This window comes from Anolis carolinensis, unplaced genomic scaffold (assembly GCF_035594765.1).
Source record: "Anolis carolinensis isolate JA03-04 unplaced genomic scaffold, rAnoCar3.1.pri scaffold_7, whole genome shotgun sequence".
In the NCBI taxonomy this organism is placed as follows: Eukaryota; Metazoa; Chordata; class Lepidosauria; order Squamata; family Dactyloidae; genus Anolis; species Anolis carolinensis.
In genome coordinates this window covers 11007696-11021423 of record NW_026943818.1, presented here as the reverse complement: position 1 = coordinate 11021423, position 13728 = coordinate 11007696, and the positions used below count along the sequence as shown (strand labels likewise).

General features: G+C 42.4%; 1 protein-coding gene across 2 annotated transcripts in view; it reads left to right on the top strand.

Annotated features, from left to right (window-relative positions):
* The window catches only part of pnpla7 (patatin like phospholipase domain containing 7), a 126036-nt gene that overhangs the window by 68625 nt on the left and 43683 nt on the right, over positions 1-13728 (top strand). For both annotated transcript variants that reach the window (XM_062959070.1, XM_062959069.1), the window contains exons 23-25: positions 2719-2887; positions 8777-8959; positions 11558-11676. In XM_062959070.1, the coding sequence (XP_062815140.1) occupies positions 2719-2887; positions 8777-8959; positions 11558-11676 (471 nt within the window). The remainder of the gene's footprint in view (positions 1-2718; positions 2888-8776; positions 8960-11557; positions 11677-13728) is intronic.

The following is a 13728-nucleotide window of genomic DNA, read 5'->3' as shown; positions in this document are numbered from 1 at the left end:
AAAGTATTTTTTTAAACCCCAGAAACCTTAATTTCCCGTAGGCTTGTCAAGACCCTGAAATACCCGCTGAGCTGTCAGATGAATTAGCCCTGCTTTTGAATGAGTGGATATATTTTCTGAAAAGTTGTCTGATGAACGGCTGGGAGCCGCACATCTGGTTCTCGGCAGAAACGAATAGGGAGAGGAAGCCGGAATGGATGAGGAGCCACTTTGGACCCAAGACAAAATAGTGGCATTCTTTTCCTAGGGTTTAACAACTATGCCTTTGAGACTATATTTTGGGGCAAAAAAATATGCTTTTTCGTCTCTCGGGGAACAGACCCACTGTACCATTGCATGCAATGCATTTTGCCTGTGTTTTCATTGCTGCAAAAGGAGACCAGCAAAGAACTGGTATCATGCAGATGATAGAAAACCTTTTCTGACATGTTTGTATTGCAAAGGCTGTAGTTAGGTGAAGTGGCCCTCTGTGATGTCACCAGATTGGATGTTGCTAGGTGAGGTGGCCCTCTGTGATGTCACTTGGAGAGAACAAGGCAAGGGAGGCAGGGAGGAAGCAAAGAGCCACAAAGAGTGCCTGCCAATCATTGCCAGAGAATTGCTGTGTAGATATCTTGGAGTTGGGCCTTCTCAGAGCTGGAGAAGGGAGGAAGTAGGCCCTCTCAAAGCTGGCGAAGGGAGAAAGCAGACCCTCTCAAAGCTGGAGAACGTTGACCCTCTCAAAGCTGGTGAAGGGAGAAAGTAGACCCAAAGCTGGATAAGGTAGAAAGTAGACCTGCTCAAAGCTGGAGAAGGGAAAAAGTAGACTCTCTCAAAGCTGGAGAAGGGAGAAAGTAGACCCTCTCAAAGCTGGAAAAGGGAAAAGGTAGACCCTCTCAAAGCTGGAGAAGGGAGAAAGTAGATCCTCCCAATGCTGGAGAAGGAAGTAGATCCCCTCAAAGTTGGAGAAGGGAGAGAGTAGACCCTCTCAAAGCTGGAGAAGGGAGAAAGTAGATCCTCCCAATGCTGGAGAACGTAGACCCTCCCAAACCTGGAGAAGGGAGAGAGTAGACCCTCTCAAAGCTGGAGAAGAGAGAAAGTCGATCCTCTCAATGCTGGAGAATGTAGGCCCTCTTAGAGCTGGAGAAGGAAGAAAGTAGGCCCTCTCAAAGCTGGAGAATGTAGACCCTCTTAGAGCTGGAGAAGGAAGAAAGTAGGCCCTCTCAAAGCTGGAGAATGTAGACCCTCTTAGAGCTGGAGAAGGAAGAAAGTATACCCAAAGCTGGAGAAGGTAGAAAGTAGACCTGCTCAAAGCTGGAGAAGGGAGAAAGTAGATCCTCCCAAAAGCTGGAGAAGAGAGAAAGTAGACTGCCTCAAAGCTGGAGAAGGAAGAAAGTAGATCCTTCCAAAAGCTGGAGAAGGGAGAAAGTAGACCCTCTCAAAGCTGGAGAAGGGAGAAAGTAGACCCTCTTAACTCTAGTGAAGGGAGAAAGTAGAGCTGGAGAAGGGAGAAAATAGACCCTCTCAAAGCTGGAGAAGGGAGAAAATAGACCCTCTTAAACCTAAAGAAGGGAGAAAGTAGACTCTCTTAAAGCTGGAGAGGGGAAAAGTTGACCTCAGAACTGCAGAAGGGAGAAAGTAAGTGGGTAGCAGTCCCAATGACACCTGGGCAGTATATTCATATACACACACATGGACTGCCCGGGTGTCATTGGGACTGCTACCCACTTACTTATATTCATATACACACACTGGTTGTTAAAATGTGTTGTATTGTATCGTTTTTATGGTGTTGAATTTTAATTTGAAAGTTTTATATGCCCATCATTTGGTGCATTGTCCTATTGTGTTGTAGCTTTATATTGTACTAGCTGTGCCCGGCCACGCGTTGCTGTGGCAAAGTGGTGGTGGTATTGGTTAAAAATTGTTGTGTAATTTTTATTTGACGTTATTTGTATTTTTTAATTAATTTTATTGTAAGTTATCTTTTTTATTTATTATATTTTATTATTTTCTTGTATTATTTTTAGTTATTTTCTGTTATTATAGTATTCTATTGTATTACAGTAGAGTCTCACTTATCCAACATAAACGGGCCGGCAGAATGTTGGATAAGCGAATATGGTGGATAATAAGGAGAGAATAAGGAAAAGCCTATTAAACATCAAATTAGGTTATGATTTTACAAATTAAGCACCAAAACACCATGTTATACAATAAATTTAACAGAAAAAGTAGTTCAATATGCAGTAATGCTATGTAGTAATTACTGTATTTATGAATTTAGCACCAAAATATCACGATATATTGAAAACATTGACTACAAAAATGTGTTGGATAATCCAGAACGTTGGATAAGCGAGTGTTGGATAAGTGAGACTCTACTGTAATCTTTTAGTGTTTTTAATTATTTTTAGTGTTTTTTATTATTTTTTATTGGGTTGCTAGGGGACCAAGTTGGAGGAGCTTAGCCTTCTAACTGGCAGCAATTGGATAAAAGAAATAATTCCTCTCCCTCTAATTAGGACTTTATTTTTTTTTCTTTTTGTTGTATCAACCTAGAGCCGTGGATGATGGGTTGTGTTGTCAATTTTCGAGGTTGGGGGGGGGGCCTGTAGTTTTGTTGTTTTGTCGGTCGCCGTGATGCCATCACTCTTTTATATATATAGATTTATTTATTTTGTATTTGGGTGGCCTGTGATGGAAGTGTGAATAGACTTTCTATACGTGCCTCTTCAGCATCCACGAGTACCGGCTGTCCAGCTGGTTGGGCCAGCAGGAGGACATGCACCGCATTGTGCTCTACCAGTCGGACGGCACCCTGACGCCCTGGACCCAGCGCTGCATCCGACAGGCCGACTGCATCTTGATCGTCGGCCTGGGAGAACAGGAGCCGACCGTCGGAGAGGTGAGCCTTTTCTAAAGAACCAAGATCCTAGAATCAAGACTACACCCAAAAAAAGTATAAAATAGTACTAGATAACTTTATCCGGTCCATAGATTCCAAGAGATAAGTGACCAAGTTTTTTTCCGGCTCGGCTTTAGACTTGGAAATCCTCTTTAGGACTTAAGTCTCCTCCAGCTACCGTGTTTCCCCGAAAATAAGACAGTGTCTTATATTATTTTTTGCTCCCAAAGATGTGCTAGGTCTTATTTTCAGGGGGTGTCTTATTTTCCATGAAAAAGAATTCACAAAAAAGAACATTTATTATATACTGTACTAGCTGTGCCCGGCCACGCGTTGCTGTGGCAAAGTGGTGGTGGTATTGGTTAAAAATTGTTGTGTAATTTTTATTTGACGTTATTTGCATTTTTTATTAATTTTATTGTAAGTTATATTTTTATTTATTATATTTTATTATTTTCTTGTATTATTTTTAGTTATTTTCTGTTATTATAGTATTTTATTGTATCAATTTGTTTAGTGTTTTTTATTATTTTTTATTGGGTTGCTAGGAGACCAAGTTGGAGGAGCTTAGCCTTCTAACTGGCAGCAATTGGATAAAAGCAATTATTCCTCTCTCTCTAATTAGGACTTTATTTTTCTTTTATTTTTGTTGTATCAACCTAGAGGCGTGGATGATGGGTCGTGTTGTCAAATTTCGAGGTTGGGGGGCCTGTAGTTTTGTTGTTTTGTGGATCGCCGTGATGCCATCACTCTTTTATATATATAGATAGTAGTTGTCATCACAAACCAACATAACCAAACCAGACAAATTGTGACTCTTGTCAAGAATGTCTTGTTACTACCATTATTTCCATGTACAAATGGTATGTACATTTACCAATCCTGCATGCTATGGTGTTCTGTTTGGCGGGTGCCAGGCATGCTTCCAAACAAAAACTTTGCTAGGTCTTACTTTTGGGGGAGGCCTTATATTTAGCAATTCAGCAAAACCTCTGCTAGGTCTTATTTTTTGGGGATGTCTTATTTTCGGGGAAACAGGGTATTAGAATAATGGAATCCTAGAGTAAGAAGGGGAGCCCTCGGTGGCGCAGCGTGTTAAAGCACTGAGCTGCTGAACTTGTGGATCGAAAAGTCTCAGATTCGAACACGGGGAGCGGAGTGAGCACCCGCTGTGAGCCCCAGCTTCTTTCAACCGAGCAGTTCGAAAACATGCAAATGAGAGTAGATCAATAGGTACTGCTCCGGCAGGAAAGTAACGGTGCTCCATGCAGTCATGCCAGTGGCCACATGACCTTGGAGGTATCTAGGGACATGCAAATGTGAGTAGATGAATAGGTACTGCTCCGATGGGAAGGTCATGGTGCTCCATGCAGTCATGCCAGTGGCCACATGACCTTGGAGGTATCTAAGGACATGCAAATGTGAGTAGATCAATAGGTACTGCTCCGGCAGGAAAGTAACGGTGCTCCATGCAGTCATGTCAGTGGCCAAATGACCTTGGAGACATGCAGATGTGAGTAGATCAATAGGTACTGCTCCGGCAGAAAGGTCATGGCGCTCCATGCAGTCATGCCAGTGGAGACATGACCTTGGAGGTATCTAGGGATATGCAAATGTGAGTAAATGAATAGGTACTGTTCCGGCGGGAAGGTCACGGTGCTCCATGCCGTCATGCCAGTGGCCACATGACCTTGGAGGTATCTAGGGACATGTAAATGTGAGTAGATGAATAGGTACTGCTCCGGTGGGAAGGTAACGGTGCTTCATGCAGTCATGCCAGTGGCCACATGACCTTGGAGGTCACGCATATATATTCAGCGTTGCACTGTGTTAAATCTTTTATATATTGTATTTTAATATGTTATTTAACTATTTTAACTGTTTTATTATTTTATTGTATTATGATATACTGGTAGTGATCCTGCCAGTTGTGTAAGCCGTCCTGAGACCCCATCGGGGAGAAGGGCGGGGTAGAAATATCGGAAATAAATAAAATAAATAAATAGGGACATGCAAATGTGAGTAGATGAATAGGTACTGCTCCGGCGGGAAGGTAACGGCGCTCCATGCAGTCATGGCAGTGGCCACATGACCTTGGAGACATGCAGATGTGAGTAGATCAATAGGTACTGTTCCGGCGGGAAGGTAACGGCGCTCCATGCAGTCATGTCACTGGCCACATGACCTTGGAGACATGCAGATGTGAGTAGATCAATAGGTACTGCTCCGGCGGGAAGGTAACGGCGCTCCATGCAGTCATGCCAGTGGCCACATGACCTTGGATACATGCAGATGTGAGTAGATCAATAGGTACTGCTCTGGCGGGAAGGTAACGGCGCTCCATGCAGTCATGCCAGTGGCCACATGACCTTGGAGACATGCAGATGTGAGTAGATCAATAGGTACTGCTCCGGCGGGAAGGTAACGGTGCTCCATGCAGTCATGCCAGTGGCCACATGACCTTTGAGACATGCAGATGTGAGTAGATCAATAGATACTGCTCCGGCGGGAAGGTAACGGCGCTCCATGCAGTCATGGCAGTGGCCACATGACCTTGGAGACATGCAGATGTGAGTAGATCAATAGGTACTGCTCCGGCGGGAAGGTAACGGCGCTCCATGCAGTCATGTCACTGGCCACATGACCTTGGAGACATGCAGATGTGAGTAGATCAATAGGTACTGCTCCGGTGGGAAGGTAACGGCGCTCCATGCAGTCATGGCAGTGGCCACATGACCTTGGAGACATGCAGATGTGAGTAGATCAATAGGTACTGCTCCGGCGGGAAGGTAACGGCGCTCCATGCAGTCATGCCAATGGCCACATGACCTTTGAGACATGCAGATGTGAGTAGATCAATAGGTACTGCTCTGGCGGGAAGGTAATGGCACTCCATGCAGTCATGTCACTGACCACATGACCTTGGAGACATGCAGATGTGAGTAGATCAATAGGTACTGCTCTGGCGGGAAGGTAACGGTGCTCCATGCAGTCATGCCAGTGGCCACATGACCTTGGAGACATGCAGATGTGAGTAGATCAATAGGTACTGCTCCGGCGGGAAGGTAACGTCGCTCCATGCAGTCATGTCAGTGGCCACATGACCTTGGAGACATGCAGATGTGAGTAGATCAATAGGTACTGCTCCGGCGGGAAGGTAACGGTGCTCCATGCAGTCATGTCAGTGGCCACATGACCTTGGAGACATGCAGATGTGAGTAGATCAATAGGTACTGCTCCGGCGGGAAGGTAACGGCGCTCCATGCAGTCATGCCAATGGCCACATGACCTTGGAGACATGCAGATGTGAGTAGATCAATAGGTACTGCTCCGGCGGGAAGGTAACGGCGCTCCATGCAGTCATGTCACTGACCACATGACCTTGGAGACATGCAGATGTGAGTAGATCAATAGGTACTGCTCCGGCGGGAAGGTAACGGCGCTCCATGCAGTCATGTCACTGGCCACATGACCTTGGAGACATGCAGATGTGAGTAGATCAATAGGTACTGCTCCGGCGGGAAGGTAACGGCGCTCCATGCAGTCATGCCAATGGCCACATGACCTTGGAGACATGCAGATGTGAGTAGATCAATAGGTACTGCTCCGGCGGGAAGGTAACGGCGCTCCATGCAGTCATGCCAATGGCCACATGACCTTGGAGACATGCAGATGTGAGTAGATCAATAGGTACTGCTCCGGCGGGAAGGTAACGGTGCTCCATGCAGTCATGTCACTGGCCACATGACCTTGGAGACATGCAGATGTGAGTAGATCAATAGGTACCGCTCCGGCGGGAAGGTAACACCTCCCAACAAAGGATTCCCCCAGGTAGAAAGCAGCCAGGCTTTTTTTTATTTTTGTAAAATTTTATTTGAAGATTTGAAAGAGAAAGGGAGCTTTGTGTTTTGTGGGTTGCTGTTCATGTTCACCGTGACCGGCTTACCGCGGCTCCGTACGCAAGTCAACTTTCTGCCTGCCGAGCTTATCGGCTTTTGTGCCGCGGCTGGTGGCCCAGATTAAATTGCAGGCACTGGATTGTCTTGGAGGAGAATTGGGCCGGAGCGTGTAAGCTTCTTTTGGCCTTTGGATTTGGAGATCAGCTTTGCCGTTGGCTTTTCTTTCCCTGTGACTCTGCGGGTCAAAAGGGGACGTAAGCTGGAAGGCGCAAACCGAGCACTTTTCAGAACATCGGCAATTCCTTGTTTGCAAATGCAAATACAACACCGTGTAACATCCCAAAGTTCATAGCACTCACATTAGTAAACCAGAGCAGACTCGTTCTTAGAAACATCCTTGTTGTAATGACTTGGTGTATCATTGACTCTAATATAAGCCGAGAGTGGTAAATTTCAGAAATAAAAATAGATGCCAATAAAATTACATTACCGTATATACTCAAGTATAAGCCGACCCGAATATAAGCCGAGGCACCTCATTTTATCACAAAAAACAGGGGAAACTTATTGACTCGAGTATAAGCCGAGGGTGGGAAATGCAACAGCTACGGGTAAACTTCAAAATAAAAATAGATACAGTAGAGTCTCACTTATCCAACACTCGCTTATCCAACGTTCTGGATTATCCAACGCATTTTTGTAGTCAATGTTTTCAATACATCGTGATATTTTGGTGCTAAATTCGTAAATACAGTAATTGCTACATAGCATTACTGCGTATTGAACTACTTTTTCTGTCAAATTTGTTGTATAACATGATGTTTTGGTGCTTAATTTGTAACCTAACCTAACTTGATGTTTAATAGGCTTTTCTTTAATCTCTCCTTATTATCCAACATATTTGCTTATCCAACGTTCAGCCGGCCCGTTTACGTTGAATAAGTGAGACTCTACTGTACCAATAAAATTTCATTAATCAAGGCATCAGTAGGTTAAATGTTTTTGAATATTTGCCGTATTTCAAAGAAAAGCAATAAACTAGCTCTATAAGTGGAAAAGTAGAGTCAACAAAAACAATATGGTATTAACAATAGCATAATAATAATAATACAGTAGAGTCTCACTTATCCAAGCTAAACGGGCCGGCAGAAGCTTGGATAAGCGAATATCTTGGGTAATAAGGAGGCATTAAGGAAAAGCCTATTAAACATCAAATTAGGTTATGATTTTACAAATTAAGCACCAAAACATCATGTTATACAACAAATTGGGTGTGTGTGTGTGTGTGTGTGTGTGTATGTATATATGTGTATATATATATATATATATATATATATATATATATATATATATATACACACACACACACACACACACACACAGTAGAGTCTCACTTATCCAACGTAAACGGGCCGGCAGAACGTTGGATAAGCGAATATGTTGGACAATAAGAAGGGATTAAGGAGAAGCCTATTAGACATCAAGTTAGGTTATGATTTTACAAACTAAGCACCAAAACATCATGTTGTACAACAAATTTGACAAAAAAAGGAGTTCAATGCGCAGTAATGCTATGTAGTAATTACTGTATTTATGAATTTAGCACCAAAATATCATGATATATTGAAAACATTGACTACAAAAATGCTTTGGATAATCCAGAACGTTGGATAAGTGAGACTCTACTGTACTTCTTCCTGACTTACAGGGGCTCCTTTCCCTTTTCAAAACATTCCCTTGGTTAAGAGCGAGGGAGGCTTTGCAAAAGAAAACACTGATAAGGGAGGGTAAGATGAGAGATAAATATATCATACATTGCAAGCAACGGTCTCCAGGCTCTGCTGGGAGGCTTTTTCAGCTCATAAATAAGGGCTCGAGTATATACGGTTCTCTAAAAATTAGCTTTCACTCTCCCTATCTTTCCTTTCCATATACTGATCACCATTAACTGCGGGTCATGACACCACGGGTGATTTCCTTTGCCTTCCAGCTGGAGCGGATGCTGGAGAACACGGCGGTCCGGGCCCAGAAGCAGCTGATCCTGTTACACCGAGAGGACGGGCCCCTTCCTTGCCGGACCGTGGAATGGCTCAACATGAGGAGCTGGTGCTCGGCTCACCTCCACCTCCGCTGCCCTCGGCGGGTCTTCTCCCGGCGGAGCCTCCCCAAACTGGTAAGACCCTGCTCCGTGAGGCCTGGTGGTGAATTCGGGCCCTGCTAATTCCAAATTAAATGTTCCCAATTTTTATTTTTGACTCTCAGGTGCCAACAGCTGTGTTGGTCTCTGTGCGTCCAATGCAGATGGATTTATCCACTTACTGTATATAAGCCGAGTTTTTCAGCCTTTATTTATGAGCTGAAAAAGCCTCCCCCGGCTTATAATCGGGTCAAGGTCAAGGTCGCAAGGGAGCCTGCAGGCTATTGCTTGCAATATGTGATCTATTTCTCTCTTCTCCTCCCTTATCAGTGTGTTTTCTTTTGCAAAGCCTGCAAGCTATTGCTTGCAATATGTGGTCTTTTTCTCTCTTCTCCTCCCTTATCAGTGTGATTTCTTTTGCAAAGCCTGCAGGCTATTGCTTGCAATATGTGATCTTTTTCTCTCTTCTCCTCCCTTATCAGTGTGATTTCTTTTGCAAAGCCTGCAGGCTATTGCTTGCAATATGTGACCTATTTCTCTCTTCTCCTCCCTTATCAGTGTGATTTCTTTTGCAAAGCCTGCAGGCTATTGCTTGCAATATGTGACCTATTTCTCTCTTCTCCTCCCTTATCAGTGTGATTTCTTTTGCAAAGCCTGCAGGCTATTGCTTGCAATATGTGATCTATTTCTCTCTTCTCCTCCCTTATCAGTGTGTTTTCTTTTGCAAAGCCTGCAGGCTATTGCTTGCAATATATGATCTTTTTCTCTCTTCTCCTCCCTTATCAGTGTGTTTTCTTTTGCAAAGCCTGCAGGCTATTGCTTGCAATATGTGATCTTTTTCTCTCTTCTCCTCCCTTATCAGTGTGATTTCTTTTGCAAAGCCTGCAGGCTATTGCTTGCAATATGTGATCTTTTTCTCTCTTCTCCTCCCTTATCAGTGTGATTTCTTTTGCAAAGCCTGCAGGCTATTGCTTGCAATATGTGATCTATTTCTCTCTTCTCCCTTATCAGTGTGATTTCTTTTGCAAAGCCTGCAGGCTATTGCTTGCAATATGTGGTCTTTTTCTCTCTTCTCCTCCCTTATCAGTGTGATTTCTTTTGCAAAGCCTGCAGGCTATTGCTTGCAATATGTGATCTATTTCTCTCTTCTCCCTTATCAGTGTGTTTTCTTTTGCAAAGCCTGCAGGCTATTGCTTGCAATATGTGATCTTTTTCTCTCTTCTCCTCCCTTATCAGTGTGATTTCTTTTGCAAAGCCTGCAGGCTATTGCTTGCAATATGTGATCTATTTCTCTCTTCTCCCTTATCAGTGTGATTTCTTTTGCAAAGCCTGCAGGCTATTGCTTGCAATATGTGGTCTTTTTCTCTCTTCTCCTCCCTTATCAGTGTGATTTCTTTTGCAAAGCCTGCAGGCTATTGCTTGCAATATGTGGTCTTTTTCTCTCTTCTCCTCCCTTATCAGTGTGTTTACTTTGCAAAGCCTCCCTTGCTCTTAATCAAGGGAATGTTTTGAAAAGAGAAAGACACCCTTGCAAGTCGGGAAGAAGAAAAATATTTATTCATTAATCTTATGAAAGCATTTTCCCCTGAAATATTTGTTAAACTCTCCTACAGATATATAGGCATTAACCCCTTGCAAGTTTTGCCATCTCTATGTACCTTTATATGTGTATTATCTATGTATATACATTAATTTCACATATGAATTTCCCCTCATATGTTTGCAGGTCTTTGCAAATCCTTTATACATATAGATCCATGTACCTGTGTATCTGTAGCCATACATATACATCATTTTTATATATGAATTTGCCCTCATATGTTTGCAAGTCTCTGCAAATATCTATATAAAGAGAGATGTCTGGATAGATATGAATATATTCTTACCTACCTATACATAGGGCTTGGAAATATTACAGGGGAGAAATGAACATACAAATATATATAGACATGTCTAGATAAATATATGTGTATGTGTATATATATAGGGCTTGCAAATATTGTAGGGGAAATGCACACACACACACACACGGAGGGGATTTGCAAACGTTTCAGGGGAAAATGCAAATGTGAAATTAGTATCTATAATTATAGATCTATATCTAGCTCTGCATTGTTTATATAAGCACTGAATGTTTGCCTGTTACTATGTTGGAAGCCGGCCTGACTCCCCATGGGGAGATAGGGTGGGATCCAAAGGAAGTTTTATTATTATTATTATTATTATTATTATTATTATTATTATTATTATTATTAGGTTATTGTTGATACCATATTGTTTTTGTTGCCCCTACTTTTCCACTTATAGAGTTAGTTTATTGCTTTTCTTTGAAATACAGTAAATTTTCAAAAACATTTAACCTACTGATGCCTCGATTAATGAAATTTTATTGGTATCTATTTTTATTTTGAAATTTACCCGTCACTGCTGCATTTCCCACCCCGGCTTATACTCGAGTCAATAAGTTATACCAGTTTTTTGTGATAAAATTAGGTGCCTCGGCTTATATTCGGGTTGGCTTATACTCAAGTATATATGGTACTTGTCTTTCCTATATGTAAGATATTTTTTTCATGGACGATCGAGTCTGGTATCAATATCATTTTCTCTCTCTCGCTTTCTCTCTCTTAATAGAAAGAGCTGTATGAACGGGTGTTTCAGAAGCCTCCGGACAGACACTCGGACTTTTCCCGGCTGGCCCGCGTGTTGACCGGGAACGCTGTTGCGTTGGTGCTTGGCGGAGGTGGAGCTCGGTAAGGCCAAAGAAGTGTTTTGACATACATTATTACTATTATCATCACCATCATAATCATCGGTGTTGTCCACAGACACCTCCTAGGTCATGTGGCCGGCACATGACCTTGGAACGGTACCTATTGATCTACTCACATTTGCATGTTTTCGAAATGCTAGGCTGGCAGAAGCTGGGGCTAACAGCGGACGCTCGCTCCGCTCCCAGGATTTGAACCTGCAACCTTTCGGTCCACAAGTTCAGCAGCTCAGCGCTTTAACACACTGCGCCATTGGGGGCTCCTTTGTGTTTTTCCTGCATGGGCGGGGTTGGACTAGATGGCCCACGTAGTCTCTTCCAATTGTATAATTATTATTATTATTAGTATTATTATTATGGCTGGATGGCCATCTGTCAGGGGTGATTTGATTCTGTTTCCCCTGCATGGCAAGACGTTGGACTAGATGGCCCATGTAGTCTCTTCCAATTCCATTTCTATTATTATTATTATTATTATTATTATTATTATTATTATTATGGCTGGATGGCCATCTGTCAGGGGTGATTTGATTGTGTTTCTCCTGCATGGCAGGAGGTTGGACTAGATGGCCCATGTAGTCTCTTCCAATTCTATTTCTATTATTATTATTATTATTATTATGGCTGGATGGCCATCTGTTGGGGTGATTTGAGTGTGTTTTTCCTGCATGGCAGGAGGTTGGACTAGATGGCCCATGTAGTCTCTTCCAATTCTATTTCTATTATTATTATTATTATTATTATTATTATTATTATTATTGTTGTTATTATGGCCGGATGGCCATCTGTCGGGGGTGATTTGATTGTGTTTTTCCTGCATGGCAGGGGGTTGGACTAGATGGCTCACATGGTCTCTTCCAACTCTATTATTATTATTATTATTATTATTATTATTATTATTATTATTATTATTATGGCTGGATGGCCATCTGTTGGGGGTGATTTGAGTGTGTTTTTCCTGCATGGCAGGAAGTTGGACTAGATGGCCCATGCGGTCTTTTCCAACTCTATTATTATTATTATTATTATTATTATTATTATTATTATTATTATTATTATGGCTGGATGGCCATCTGTCGGGGGTGATTTGATTGTGTTTTTCCTGCATGGCAGGGGGTTGGACTAGATGGCTCACATGGTCTCTTCCAACTCTATTATTCTATGATTCCATACCTATTGTGGGAGGCAGGCCTTTCAGAGCGGCAAGACAATTGCCACCTTGTAATGCCGACGTTCGCCCAGGTTGCTTTTTCCAGGCCACCCCCTCACCGCTCCCTTGTCAGCTTGGAAAAATAAAGGGAAAATAGGATATTTAGAGTGTTAACAAAAGCCCTCTGGGCTGGAAGGGTGTGTGGGCGATTTTTAACTTCTGGCTTCTCTCCCAAACCCCAGAACAATAGGCAAGCCCCAAGGGACTCATTAGCCTTTAAAAAAAAAACAAAACACCGGAGACAAGAAAATTCCAAGGTTGGCTTTCGGTTTCTTTGTGAGACTCTACTGTATCATTATTATCAAATACAGTAGAGTCTCACTTATCCAAGCTAAACGGGCCGGCAGAACCTTGGATAAGCAAATATCTTGGATAATAAGGAGAGATTAAGGAAAAGCCTATTAAACATCAAATTAGGTTATGATTTTACAAATGAAGCACCAAAACATCATGTTATACAACAAATTGGACACAAAAAGTAGTTCAATACACAGTAATGTTGTGTTGTAATTACTGTATTTACGAATTTAGTACGAAAATATCATGATATATTGAAAACATTGACTAAAAAAATGCATTGGATAATCCAGAACCTTGGATAAGTGAGACTCTACTGTAATCAAATATTATAAAATAATCAAATGCTAATCAAGGCGATTAATTGCAACATCCAGGTCTGTTGGAAGCAGAGCAATTCCAGGAAGGAAACAATCAGGACCAGCTAACACCCCCCAACAAAAGATCCGCAGGTAGGAAGCAGCAAGGCTTTGAAGCTGCGAGGCCATTCAATGCTAGTCAAGCCAGACAATTGCAACATTCACACCT